The 12500-nt window shown below is 43.0% G+C and overlaps 1 protein-coding gene across 1 annotated transcript in view; it reads left to right on the top strand.

Annotated features, from left to right (window-relative positions):
* CRKL (CRK like proto-oncogene, adaptor protein) overlaps window positions 1-12500 on the top strand; it is a gene marked incomplete in the record, with an annotated part of 129533 nt that overhangs the window by 100968 nt on the left and 16065 nt on the right. Inside the window, 1 exon segment of the mRNA XM_044068845.1 lies at window positions 10237-10690. Coding sequence (XP_043924780.1) covers window positions 10237-10690 — 454 coding nt within the window.

The raw sequence follows: 12500 nt of genomic DNA, 5'->3' as shown, positions 1-12500 counted from the left end.
AACCTCCCCAAACCAAGGATAGTCCAAATTGGAATGGCTATTTAAGGGACCTTGTCTCCCAATTCCCACCCTGGCAGCCCCGTTTTCTTTCCATAAAGTCTGAATCCTATATTTTTGTGTCTCTGGAACAGTTTCAGACAAATGAGTTTATGAAGATCATTCATCAAGTTTACAGGTGTCAGTAGAAAGAAATTCCTCATCCAGCAGTCCAGACTGTTTTTATTTCTGTCTGTCCTTCATTCCATTCTTGAATGGAAACTAGATTGGGGGGGGGGGTGTCTTCCAAGATTTGACCCATCTGTGGGGAGTTCCTTAAGTTAGACGTCTTTGCCTCTTCTGTGATCAACTGGCAAGATTCTGCTACAGGATGTCTTGCAAGAACGTCTGGAAGACAGATGCCATTTCTTTTCCTTGGATAGGAATGTTCCTGTATATTTTCCACTGTTAGATTTCAGAGGAATCCCCCAAGGTCACTATGGTGACTCTATTCTGGGCCAGGCAACTGTTTCTCTCCTTTCATTTTGAAATGGCCAGGAGCAATTACCTCAAGCTTCTTCACAGACTGGATCTACTCACAAGAACAGGGTTGTTGCACCCTGACATCAGTTAACTTTAATTGACTGCCCGGATGATGGTCTTAATTCCTTGTAGGCACTGGTTTGCTGAGAAAGTGTAGCAGGTACTAACGGAGGCAGGAAAGCTTGCTACTAGAAAGTCGTACATTAGCGAATGAAAAGTTTTTCTAGTTTGTACCAACAACATAAACGGCACCCATTAAGTTCTCTGCTTTCACTGTTTGACTTACTAACCTGTGACCTTACTACTGTCAAGGTTCATTTATTGGCCGTTTCAGCATGTTTGGTCATGGATCCCCTTCTTTCACTGCACTGTCATGTCAGATATGTTTGAAAGGAATTTGTGTTAAAGAAGCTAACACTTGCTTTATTTGAACCAGCTGACCTTGGTGACTTGAGGTTCTTAACATGAAAAACAGCTTGCTGATACTGTTTTTGCAGGAATCTGAGCAAAGTTGCAAGCTCTTGAGTCGGCCCTATTTGATTTTCCACAGGGACATGGTCTCTTTGAGAACTAATCCTTCTTTTATGCCCAAAAGTAGTGTCTGAATTTAGTTTAAGCCAAACTGGCCATCTCACTGTTTTTTCTTTCCTGAATCCAAAATGTGGGAGAAAGGATCCTCCATATCTTGGTGTCCACAGGCAATTCTGGTATTATCTTGACAGAACTAAATCTTTTAGATCTTCATGTCATGTGTTCAGTTTTCTTACCTTCACAAGGAATGGACAAGTTGTGTCAGAAATTTTCTAAATGGTTGCCTAGGGCTATTACCTTATTCCAGGCAGGGTCAATGTCTACTCTGCCAGGGCCTTGGCTTCATCCATAGGTTTTTGGAAAGGGTTGGATTCTAGAAGTGTTCTGGAAGCTGCAACTTGGTCTTTTTGTGCATACTTTTACAAAGCACTATAAGCTTGATTCCTTTTCTGTCTAGATCGGGCTTTGCAAGGACAAAGGACTCTCCTTCCACCTCCCAAATGTAGTAAGCTAGGGTAATCTACCCATATAGCTAAGGCCACTGTAGTAGTGATAAATGTGAAATAGAACAGTTCTGTAAGTGAACTTAACATAATAGTAGATACTTGAATAATCACTGCTGTAGTAGCCTTTCTGTCCCTACAACACCCCCCTTTGTTTTTTTTGGTGTTGTGTCTATGCCAGGGTGTGACCATTTCTATTTTGTTTTTCCTAGTATTGTCCTTTCAGGCTCAGCCTCCTTCTGTTTGTCTGGCATGAAAGTTTTGATGGGCTTCGTGCCTAAACCTGTCTTTACTGCTCAGCTCAAGCTGACATTACTGGGCATGTGGAAGGTACCATGACGCTTTCAAAACTGGCCGGCTGTTGTCTAATGTAGGATGTAACCCATATAGCCAAGACTTCTGCCGAAGTGATCATTCAAACCTCTACTGTTATGGTGCATTTACTTTCCTAATCTAAAAAGGTATCGATCCCCCTACAGAGGAATGACCTGTGCAGAGTCTGTGAATCCCTACTTCCCCTTCCCCTTTCTTCTCTTCCCGTTTCCCCCAGGCTATTGCTCAACCCTGCAGCCTGGCCCAAGTAGTCTGAGAAATGGGCTTTGAGAAGCTGGAGAGGATACCCTTGGCAGTAGATAGAAAAGCCTCCCCCATTCAGAGGAGTTCCCCAACCACTCACCAGACCAGACAGCTGTTTTACTCCAGTGCTCAATGACATGGTACAGGCAGAGCTCCTAGAACCAGTGCCTGCAATAAACAAAGGCCAGGGATTTTACTGTAGAAAAAAAAGGAGCACTCCTTTTGAGATTTGTCCTGCCTAAACACCTTTTTTAAAAATTATGCAATTCAAAATGTTCAGCTTGCTGTCAGTCCTAGCATTGGTTGCACACTACTTATTCATGGTGATTCTGGATCTCAGGGATACTTTGTATTTATATTGCTCCAAATTTCAAGAAAATGTTGAGATTTGCTGTCTGGCGTACATTATCAGTTTTATGCATTACCCTTTAGGCTATCTACTGCACCTCAGTGGTTGCCTATTACAGAACCCTAGGCATTCACATTTTTCCGTATTTAGACAGCTTGATGATTTGTGCATATTCTGTATTCAGGTGCTTGGTGTCCTTGGGCAAGGTTGCCTCACTCCTTCCAAATTGGATCTTCAAAAGTCTCTTCATACTCCTTAATGAATTGTTTTCCTGGATTGCTTGATAAGTAAAAAGGATGGCCTTCTTGCCAGAAGACAAAAGTTCTGACTTATCAGATTTTTTTCTTTGCATTCTGTCTTCTAGATGTGGCCTCAGCAGGAGAGTTCCTTAGAATGCTATGCCTCCTTGCTTGGCCGCTTCGCTACTTTGCTGTTTTCGGCACTGTAGTGCAGTCTCGGCGTTGGTATATTTAAGTGGGGGGGGGGGTTGTTGGAACAGCGATCCCCCTCTTGGAAAAAAAATCGCTGTTCTGACACTTCGACATTGTAAGCTTTTGCTTATATAGGGTCAATCATTAATCAATAAGCGTTTGGTGATCTAATGCAGACCCAGTTGCTTAGTATGTGTTCTGCCAATTGAGGTGGCATGCACTCATAACCCTCAGAATGCAAAAATCTGCACAGCTGAGAGGTATGCATATATCTCTGCACATTGTTCATTGCCAAGTCGGGTGGAGGGAGCAGGATTTAGTGCAAGTAATGCCCAAACCTGTTCTGTGTACCTTGTTCACCCCACCTCCCCTTCTGTGGAGTTTTACATTTCTGTGGTAACCACATCACTTGTGTTCCTTTCTTAGTAGGAGCTGGACAGTTACTATCTTGTAGCAGAGAATCTGATTTAGTTTTTCTTTTTAAATCAACTGTCATTATGGCTTGTAGTCACATTTTGTGTGTGTGTTCCTGTTTACTAATACTATAGTGTATGGACATGTAATTCCATGTTTTCTCATTCTTTGAAAGGTTCAGGACAAAAGTCTGCAGAAATGCCTGGAATTGGTTGCATTTTAATCTTCTCTGATTAATGGGCAGGTGCTAGGAAAAATGTATTATTAGAGTAACTTCTGCATTGTACTTACTGGGTCCCCAATACTTTCAGAGGCATTTAATTGTGCATCTTTTCTATTTGATTGCTAGGCAGATGCTAGGAAAAACGTGTTGAGAGAAATGTCTGCATTTTACTGTATAATGGTCTGCTACAATGCTTGTGCAGAGGAAAGTGTGTCCGTGGTAGCTCCTTGGGTAGTTACTGTGCATTTCACACAGTACTCCACTTGCACTTCATTTATAGTATGTGTATAGTATATGTAACACTTTTCTTTCTTTCTTTCTTTTTTTTTTTTTAAACTCTATAATTTTTGCTGCTGAATAAAAACGTTACTATTTTATATACATACTATATGTGCATAATTGTATTGCACATACAGTAAGCTACAGTAGAAACTGTTGCAGGTGCAGACTTGCAGCACACCATGTATGTAATGATCACAAAGCAATGTATGCATGATATCGCTAGCAAATCCGCATGGCATGACACATTTGCATATTACATCACTGGCTTTCTGCTTGTCAGTCATGTTGATCATGCCCATTCTTGTGCAAATCGGCCATGGGTTAAGACGTTTCAGCAAAGCTGATCCTGACTATGGGGAACACCTGAAGTAGAACTGCTTACCTTCTTTCATAACAGACAACTGAAAACATTATGTTCTAGACATCCTTGAAGCCATGCTTTGAAGACCAAATCTGCATCATTCCCATGGTTGGGAATGTTCTTGTATGCGTTTTCACCCTTTGCAATGATTCCCAAGGTCCTTATGAAGATTATAGGTAGGTACTGGGCTATCTGCCCGAAGGCATATATTAGCCCAGCGACGTTGTGCGGTATTCACCGCCCCTTTGGTTAGTTCCCTAGGCCCTTGATCTAGCAGCTAGTACCCTTGGCCCCCATCTAGTAGAGCTGTTGGTATGATCCCTGGTGTGAACTTTCTATTACCCATCCACTCGTCAAGGTTCCTCTTGAAGAGTGATAGTGAGGGGCTCTGTCTTGTGTAGATCGGGACCTTGTTCCATAGCAAGGGAAGTCTTTGCGAAGGGAATCTATTCCTCCAGCATGTTCTATTCATTGTTGTGCTGAGGTTTATATCCCTACAGCTTGTAGCTAAAGTGGATTTGGTTTTGCTAAGATAGAGCATGTTCAACAGTTCTGGGATGAACATGGCTCTCTCTGTTAGAGATCGCCTCTGAGAAGGCAGTATGCAACGAAGAAAAGCCTTAGTTTTTTCCATCGTGCTGCATAGGGCAACTGTTTTGAGGCCAGTAATCCTCTTAGTGAGGTACCTCTGTGGTCTCTCCAGCTGCTGGAGATGGCTAGCCAGGTACATTCCAATTGGTGCATTGTACTCAGTAATGGGTCTGATGGGGGAAGAGTAGAGGGGTACCACTACATCCTTAGATCTTTATGCAAATCCTTTTGTGATCAGATGGGTCACATAGAAGGAATTTCTAACCACCTTGGCAACATGGTTATCAAAGCAAAGCTGACTGTCTACTTGGGTCCCTAGATCCCTTATTACTACTTAAGATTTCAGGGGGTTACCTCCTATGTGGTAGTTCGCGGGTAGTCTTTTTTTTTTTTTTTCCAAAGGGGATTACTACGCATTTTTTTAGCATTTAGCTTGAGACCATGGCTTTGACACCATGCATCAGTCTTAAGGCCCTTCTGGAGGATATCCATGTCGGCTGGAGACTATTATAGCACACAGCTTGCAGTCGTCCACAAACTTGGTCAGCCACAGCTCTTCAGTGCTTGCCTGTACTTCTGAAAAGTATATGCCAAACAGGAGGGGCCCCAGGACAGATCCCTGAGGTACACCACTCGTTACTGGTCTGGATTTAGACATAGATCCCACTACTCTTACTTTGTGGGATATTTCAGAGAGCCAGTTTGCGATCCATCTTGTGACGTAATGCCCAGGTTGCTGAGTTTATCAATAATACCCGAATGGGGAATGGTGTCAAATGCTTTAGCAATGTCAAGGTAAGCAGTGTGTACCTCCTTTCCCTTATCTATAGCCTGAGTAACTGTCTCAAAGTCCACCAGGTTCAGGAGGCATGATCTGCCCATGACGAAGCCAAACTGTGTGGGGTCAAGTGTTTGGAGGTTCCCAATCTCTCCATTTATGAGTTCCATAATGATTCACTCCATTGCTTTACAGAGCAGACTGGTCAGGCTTATTGGTCGGTAGTTCCCAGGGTCAGTTGTGGGCCCACCCTTGTGCAGTGGAACCACCGTTGCTGTGCGCCATTCTATGGGCACATATCCTGTCGAGAGGCTGAGACTGAACAGGGTATTCAGATGCTGGGTTAATTCATTTTGGAGTTCAAATATGACACAGCCTGGGACACCGTCTGGTCCCATGGAGGCAGTATTTTTAGCTTTAGATAGAGCCATATTAACCAACGTATCAGTAATAATTGGAGTTGCACAATCCCCTGGAATAGTAATAGGCCCTGTAAGTGGTGGTGGGGGGGTTTGCACTGAACCTGTCAGCCAAGATGTTTGCAATGTCAGTGGGGTCAGTGTATTCTGTTCCATTTTGTACTAGCTCAGAACAGACCTGAGAGTTGCCATTTAGGTTTGACGTAACTATAGAAGGCCTTATGGTTATCCTTGGCAACTTTCTTTTTGAAATTGGCTTTAGTTGACTTGATGAGGGCCCTCAATTTCTTACTAAGGCTGATCAGGGAAGATTTTTCTACATGAGATATTTGGCCTTTTTTTGTATGTCTCCTCCTTTTATTGTATAGTTTGCTTATGGCCGGGGTCCACCAGACTGGTTTCTTCTTGCTTGAGGAAGGAGTCTTGGTTTTATTTGGGATAGCACGGTCCATGCAATCCTGAAGATGTATATAAAGTGCCTTGGTGTAGGATTCTGCATCCTGGATATCATTATCCTTCTGCAAGGGAATAGTGAAGCTTTCCACTTCGGATGCATGTAGTTTGAAGTTTGCTTTGGAAAGGTTTTTTACGATGGTTTCTTTGACTGGGGGAGGTGGAGCGGTGAGGATGTCTAGGGTTATCAGTTTGTGGTCTGATCTGACCAGAGAGGGAGTGATAACGGGTGTGGTACAATGGGAGCCCATATTTGTGATGACTAAGTCCAAAATGTTGTCCCCTCTAGTGGGAGAACATACCAATTGTTCAAGGGCATTTGAATTTATAAATTCTATGAACTGCTGGGCATAGGAGTTAGAACTTTGGTAGTTCGCCCAGTCTATACCAGGGTAGTTGAAATCACCCAAAATTATGGTGTTGAGTAGGACCTTTATATTTTCCAATGCCTCAAGGAATGCTGAGTGAACATCTTGGGACATGGTGGATGATCTATAACAGGCTACGACTTGAAATGTGGTTTTGCTTGCTGATAGTTGCGCATGGATGATCTCTGGGCATCATGCTGCGCCACTAACCTGGAGATGTGGGTATCCTTGATGAATATGGATACACCTCCGCTCTTTGTACTGCGATCCGTTAACTGAGGCTGGAAGGTATGATATGAATTGTAACCTGGTAGTGCTGGGGTGCTCTCTGGAGGCTTGAACCAGGTTTCCTTCACTGCACAAACATCGATTTTTCTCCATACTGAGGAGTGCCTCGAGTGCGTGCATTTTGAGGTTGAGACTTCTGGCATTGAGTAGCATTACCCTTAGTTTTACCTGTGCTGGTTACAGTGGTTGGTTTGTCCTTTGAGCCTTGCCTAAAAAGGCACTATGGGGACGGCAAGAGCCTTGGCCAGTATTCGAAAGCCTTGGGCTGACAGGTGCAAACCATCTCTGGCGAAACAGCGAGGCTTGTCTATCATTTCATCCCAGGCAGACAGACACTGGATCCCCTTAGAATGACACCAGAAGCTTAGCCAATTGTTGAAATTGATCATTTTGTCTTTGTACTGTGGTGTCATTCTAGGTGAAGGTAGTATGCTACTCAAGGTCAGGGTCATACCAGCTTGGGCTACATGATCAGAAAGCTCCTCAATGTCTCTCCATGTAGTCCAGGGAGGTACGTCTTGGATCATTCACACCAGCATGTACAATGACAGCGTCATACTTTTAATTGTTCTGGAGTGACCCAAGTGCCTGTGTTATGTAGCGGATCCTAGCACCCAACAGGCACCTGACAGTAACCTCCTCCTTGTTCAGCCTGGTGAGTGGAACATCTGTGTGCCTTACTATAAAGTCCCCTATTACTAGCGTGTTTGGTACGGTGTTTTGCCTTAGGGGGCTGTCGTGAGGCACACTGCTGAGGTGAATTATGTGTTTTCTGGCTTGTGTTTGGAGGTGCAGGTTGCTTGCTTGTCTGCTTTGGGAGAGCACGGTTTCTTTTTAAGATTGGTACCTAGTGCCTCTGAATATGTTTTTGTGTATGTTTTGCCAGTGTTTGTTTTGTAGATCCATGTGTGACTGGTGGTGTGATGCTAGTGTGTCTCTTCTCCTCTTCACCGTCTGTTACAGTCCTGGGTTGAGCGCGCTTAGCCTCCAGTCTGGCTATGCATTTGCATTTCTCACGTTTGTGTCTAGAGGTAAGAGGAGAGGGTTGTCATACATGAAGCAGTTGTGACATTGCCTCAGGATGCCCAATTCCACCAGATGAACTGGAGAGTACACCTGAAGCTGACCTCTGGACATGCTTGGAAAAGTAAATTTCACTTGTCTTGCGGGCACTCGAGGGTCTTTTGCTGTATTATAATAGTGCTGTCTAGGAGATTTGGAAAATAGTGCTGTCTAGGAGATTTGGACAAATGCTGATTTGAGTTATACAAGTGCTGCAATAAGAGCAGTTGATCTGAAGCACTTGAGTTGAGGCTTGCCTAGTTCTAAGGGAAAATTTGCAGTGCAGACTTTGTGGAGCCAGGAATAGTATGCCCCAGCTAACTGATGCTGCTCTGTGCGCATGACCGTGCAAAAAGAGAGTTGCAGGGTTTTAAGAGAGTGAGATCAAGGAGTTTGGAATTCACCCAAAATGGCCAATAAAACTACCGTTTCTAGGCAGTAACCACTCCTACATGGACAGTCAGGCTGCTCAGTGTTGACCACTGCCACTGGTGAACACGGACTTCCCTTTAGCCCAAGTAAGCACTGGCCTCCAAGAAACTTACAAACAGTTCAGAACAGCAACTCTAACTCCACTTTCTTTTAAATTATCGAAAGTGGGAGAACGGCAAGATTTTTTTTTTTTTTTTTTTAATATAAAGGATAGCAGACACACAAGTAGCAAACTAGTCTGAACAGTGCAATAAATGACCCCAACACGTGTGTGCTAGGTCAGAGGCAGGTAAAATGCAATTTTAAGAAAAAATTTTAAATTAAGTGCAACACAAAAATTGCAATAAACAGGCTCTAGGTGTGTTCTGAATACTGTTTCTAACACAGATATCAACTTTTGCAAGCAAGAAAATGCTGAAAAGTAGGCGGCAATGCAGTTTTTCTAAAATAAATCAGAAGAAAATACTTAATCTCAAAAGTGGCTCCTTTCTTCTCTCAGCATTTTCTCCTCTTGGTAGGTGCTTCAGCAACAATTATCAAGCCTGGAAAGACTATTCTGAAAGAATTGAGGCTAACTTGGTTCTCTGATTTTAATGGACTTTGCCACGGGCAGTTACCATAAGCTTCCTCAAAGACCAGATCTTCTCACACAGCATCAGGAGCTTAGGGTACACCTCAACTTTTTGCAATTGTAGTCAACAGCCTGGATAGTTTTATATTGATATATATTAGGCTCTGGTTCCATGAGAATGTGCAGCCAAAAACCTGCAACTAGAAACGCTTCCATTTACAAGTGGAAGAGGTTTTTAGGTGATGCTTGGTCAATAATAGTGGTCTGGAAAGGGTTTAGATAGACCCATCTGGTTTTGAAATATTTGTATGAGCTGCTTAGAGATGGTTTGTCATGTGCATCTAGCAAAGTGCTTCTTGTGGCCACCCCAGCTGGTATTGCTATGGAACTCCCTCCCTCCTCTTTTTGTGGTCCTGAACAGGCTTTGTTTGGATCAATCTCAAAGGGCTCCTGGATCCTTATCTTTTCATCTCCCAGGTAGGATAAGCTTTGGGAATCTGTCCAAAATGTCACTGAGGCATTGGGGATGATGAGCACAGTACTACTGCGTAATTCCTACTTATCTGTAAAAGTAGATGTTGAAGTTTCTCACCGTCTGTGGCCGCACCCACCTGCCATCCCTCAGGTTGCGCACAGTTGAGGTGAGTTTTATCTGCTTCGATTTGGTGGTTGTTGGATTTGGTTTTTATATGGTACTGTGGCTGCACAATTAGTCTTGGTAGATGACTGTGGCTTCAAGTACTTTCTTCACTTCCTGTGATACCCTGTGAGGGAAGCCTTCAGCTATTGTAAGCCAGTCAGCTACAGGAAGAGAGAGAGAGAGGGAAGGGAGTCTGAGCTTTTGAAAGCTTTCCAAAAGTGGGCTACCTTGGCAGATAACCCACTGATGTGTTGAGGAATTCAAAACATCTACCGTTACAGGTACGAAAGACTTGTGCAACTGTACTTTTCTGCAGCACTGATTCTGTTTGTGCATTTATTTTTTTACTGCAAGTTATTGAGTTATAGCAGAGCTATAATTTCTACTTTCATGTGCATTGTAGGTATCTTGCCAGTCAAGTTAAACAAGATTTTATTCTTTGCAGGTATCCAGCACCAGGTACCTGTTGTCCCCTCCCATCTGCAGAGGAAGATGTAGAGTATGTTCGGACTATGTACGATTTTCCTGGGAATGATGCTGAAGATCTTCCTTTCAAAAAAGGGGAAATCTTGGTGATTTTAGAGAAGCCTGAAGACCAGTGGTGGAGTGCTCGCAACAAAGAAGGGCGTACTGGCATGATACCCGTTCCATATGTGGAAAAGTTGATCAAGTCTGCTCTGCAAGGGAAGTATGGGAACAGGAATTCTAACAGCTATGGCATCCCTGAACCTGCTCATGCATATGCGCAGCCACAGACAACAAGTCCGCAGTTGGCAACTCCAGTTACACCTGGTGCAGTTATTAATCCTTTGCCATCTACACAGAATGGACCTGTTTATGCAAAAGCTGTCCAGAAGCGAGTTCCATGTGCTTATGACAAAACTGCTTTAGCTTTGGAGGTAAGTGCCCATTTTGGTCATTAAGGATCAGACCAGCATGACTTTGTTGATTTCATTAGAATTTAAAAAAAAAAAGCTGTTTTGAAGGCAGTTTTGTTATATTTATTTGCGTTTTCTGATTTTCATTCATAAAGATTTTGCAGTTGTCATCGTTCAGTAGATATGTAAAAGATGTTTAGCATTCTCAGTGCTGTAGGCTGTATGGGTTGTGTCCTACCCAGGACACAACTGGCTAGCTTCAGAAAGCTCTGGCTGTCTCCAACACCTTCACTCTTTTGATGCGTCAGCCCTGTGGAATGAAATGTGCAGCCTGAGTGCAGATTTCTTTAGTACTTTATCGCCCTGAGAAGCATGAAAGGTTATGCAGGAACAGCAGTTGTCCTGTAGCTTTTTCTGCTAGACTAGTCCCCAGTAAGGGGCCTTTCCACACAGTTTGTTGCTCTTACAGTTTTTTTTTTTTTTTTGCATCTAGGCTTTAAGTGGTATTTCCCCTTTATAAAACCCAGTATCCTTTAGGAATTTCAGAAGTGTCCATATCACAGACCGCTGATTTTAGTGCTGAACTAATCTGGGGGCTATTTTTGTGTAAATATGTACTTGTGAAAACTTTAATAATTTCTTGAGAAAGTATAGCATCGGGAAGTATTTTTTGAATGGGCAGAAGTCATTACTATGTACATCATTGCTCGTGTATATTTATCGATAGCGTACCTGCCAATTTTTTGTCAGTGTGCTTTTGTTCTTGAAGGGTTTCTGACGGGGTTTTAGTGTGCTGCTTGTGTTACTTTGAAAGGGGACTGGGGACATAAGTGGCAGTGTGCTTGTGAACACTTAGACAACTTGCCAGACAACTTACCTTCTAACACATTCCAGCAACACTTACCGGCTTTGATGTTACAGCATGGATACTTGACCAGCTCTTGTTTCTTCTCCTGGTAGACCTGGAAAGAAAAAAAAAACTTGACACAGAGCCCTTCCCAACACCTTGGGTTCAGTCATTGCCTCAGCTGATAGCAGGTGAACTTGTGGTGCCCATTTGTCATTCCTCAGACCACTTGCCTCTTGACTTCCTCTCCTGTAGTTATTTTCAGCCACCAGGAACGGGGGTCAGCCACTGGCTGTTCCAGTGTGTGATCTGGTATGGGGGTCCATCTTCTCTGTGTATGGAAAAAAGTCTTTGAGATGCTTCTTGGGGTAGCTGTGGAAAGAACTCTCTTAGACAAGTTAGAACGGAGTCTGCCCTCAGCCAAGGTTTTACCTACAAAGAAAAAATAAATAAAAGGTTTACCAGTGTTCATCTGAAGTGATGGTCTCTACTACAAAAGATACTCTTACCTTAGGCAGTTATTACAGGCGGTTAATACTGGTGCTCAGAAATGCTTGCCTGAGGTTAATATCAATATTTAAAAAAAAAAAAAAAAAGTCCTGAGAAACTTATGAAAGGATTCGGACATGGTGACAGGATGGCCTTTTCTACAAATTTTTAAGCCCAGTTCTGTTATTTAGGAAACCTGGTCCTCATCACCCCCTTTGGAGGAATTTGTCTTTCCTCAGAAGGTAGGATGAATGAGGTTTTATGGAAACAAGTGAATGTTTCCCTGAATTGAGGAGATGTTATATTTGTTAAAAGTAGGTATACCTCATTCCACTCCCATAACTCCTGTTTTGCCAGCCTCAGGGGATTTATTTAATGCTGTCTCTAGTAATCCCAATTAACAGCCTTCAGTTCCCAAAAAGGCAGACTTTACGAAGTTACTCTAACAAATATTTGATGATCTTCGTGTTTCACTGTTGCAGTCATCACATTTGG

The sequence above is a fragment of the Protopterus annectens genome, chromosome 4.part0 (genome assembly GCF_019279795.1).
Source record: "Protopterus annectens isolate FY-2018-M chromosome 4.part0, PAN1.0, whole genome shotgun sequence".
Lineage (NCBI taxonomy): Eukaryota > Metazoa > Chordata > Ceratodontiformes > Protopteridae > Protopterus > Protopterus annectens.
The sequence above is the reverse complement of the archived record's forward strand: the minus strand, read 5'-3'. Positions and strand labels throughout refer to the sequence as shown.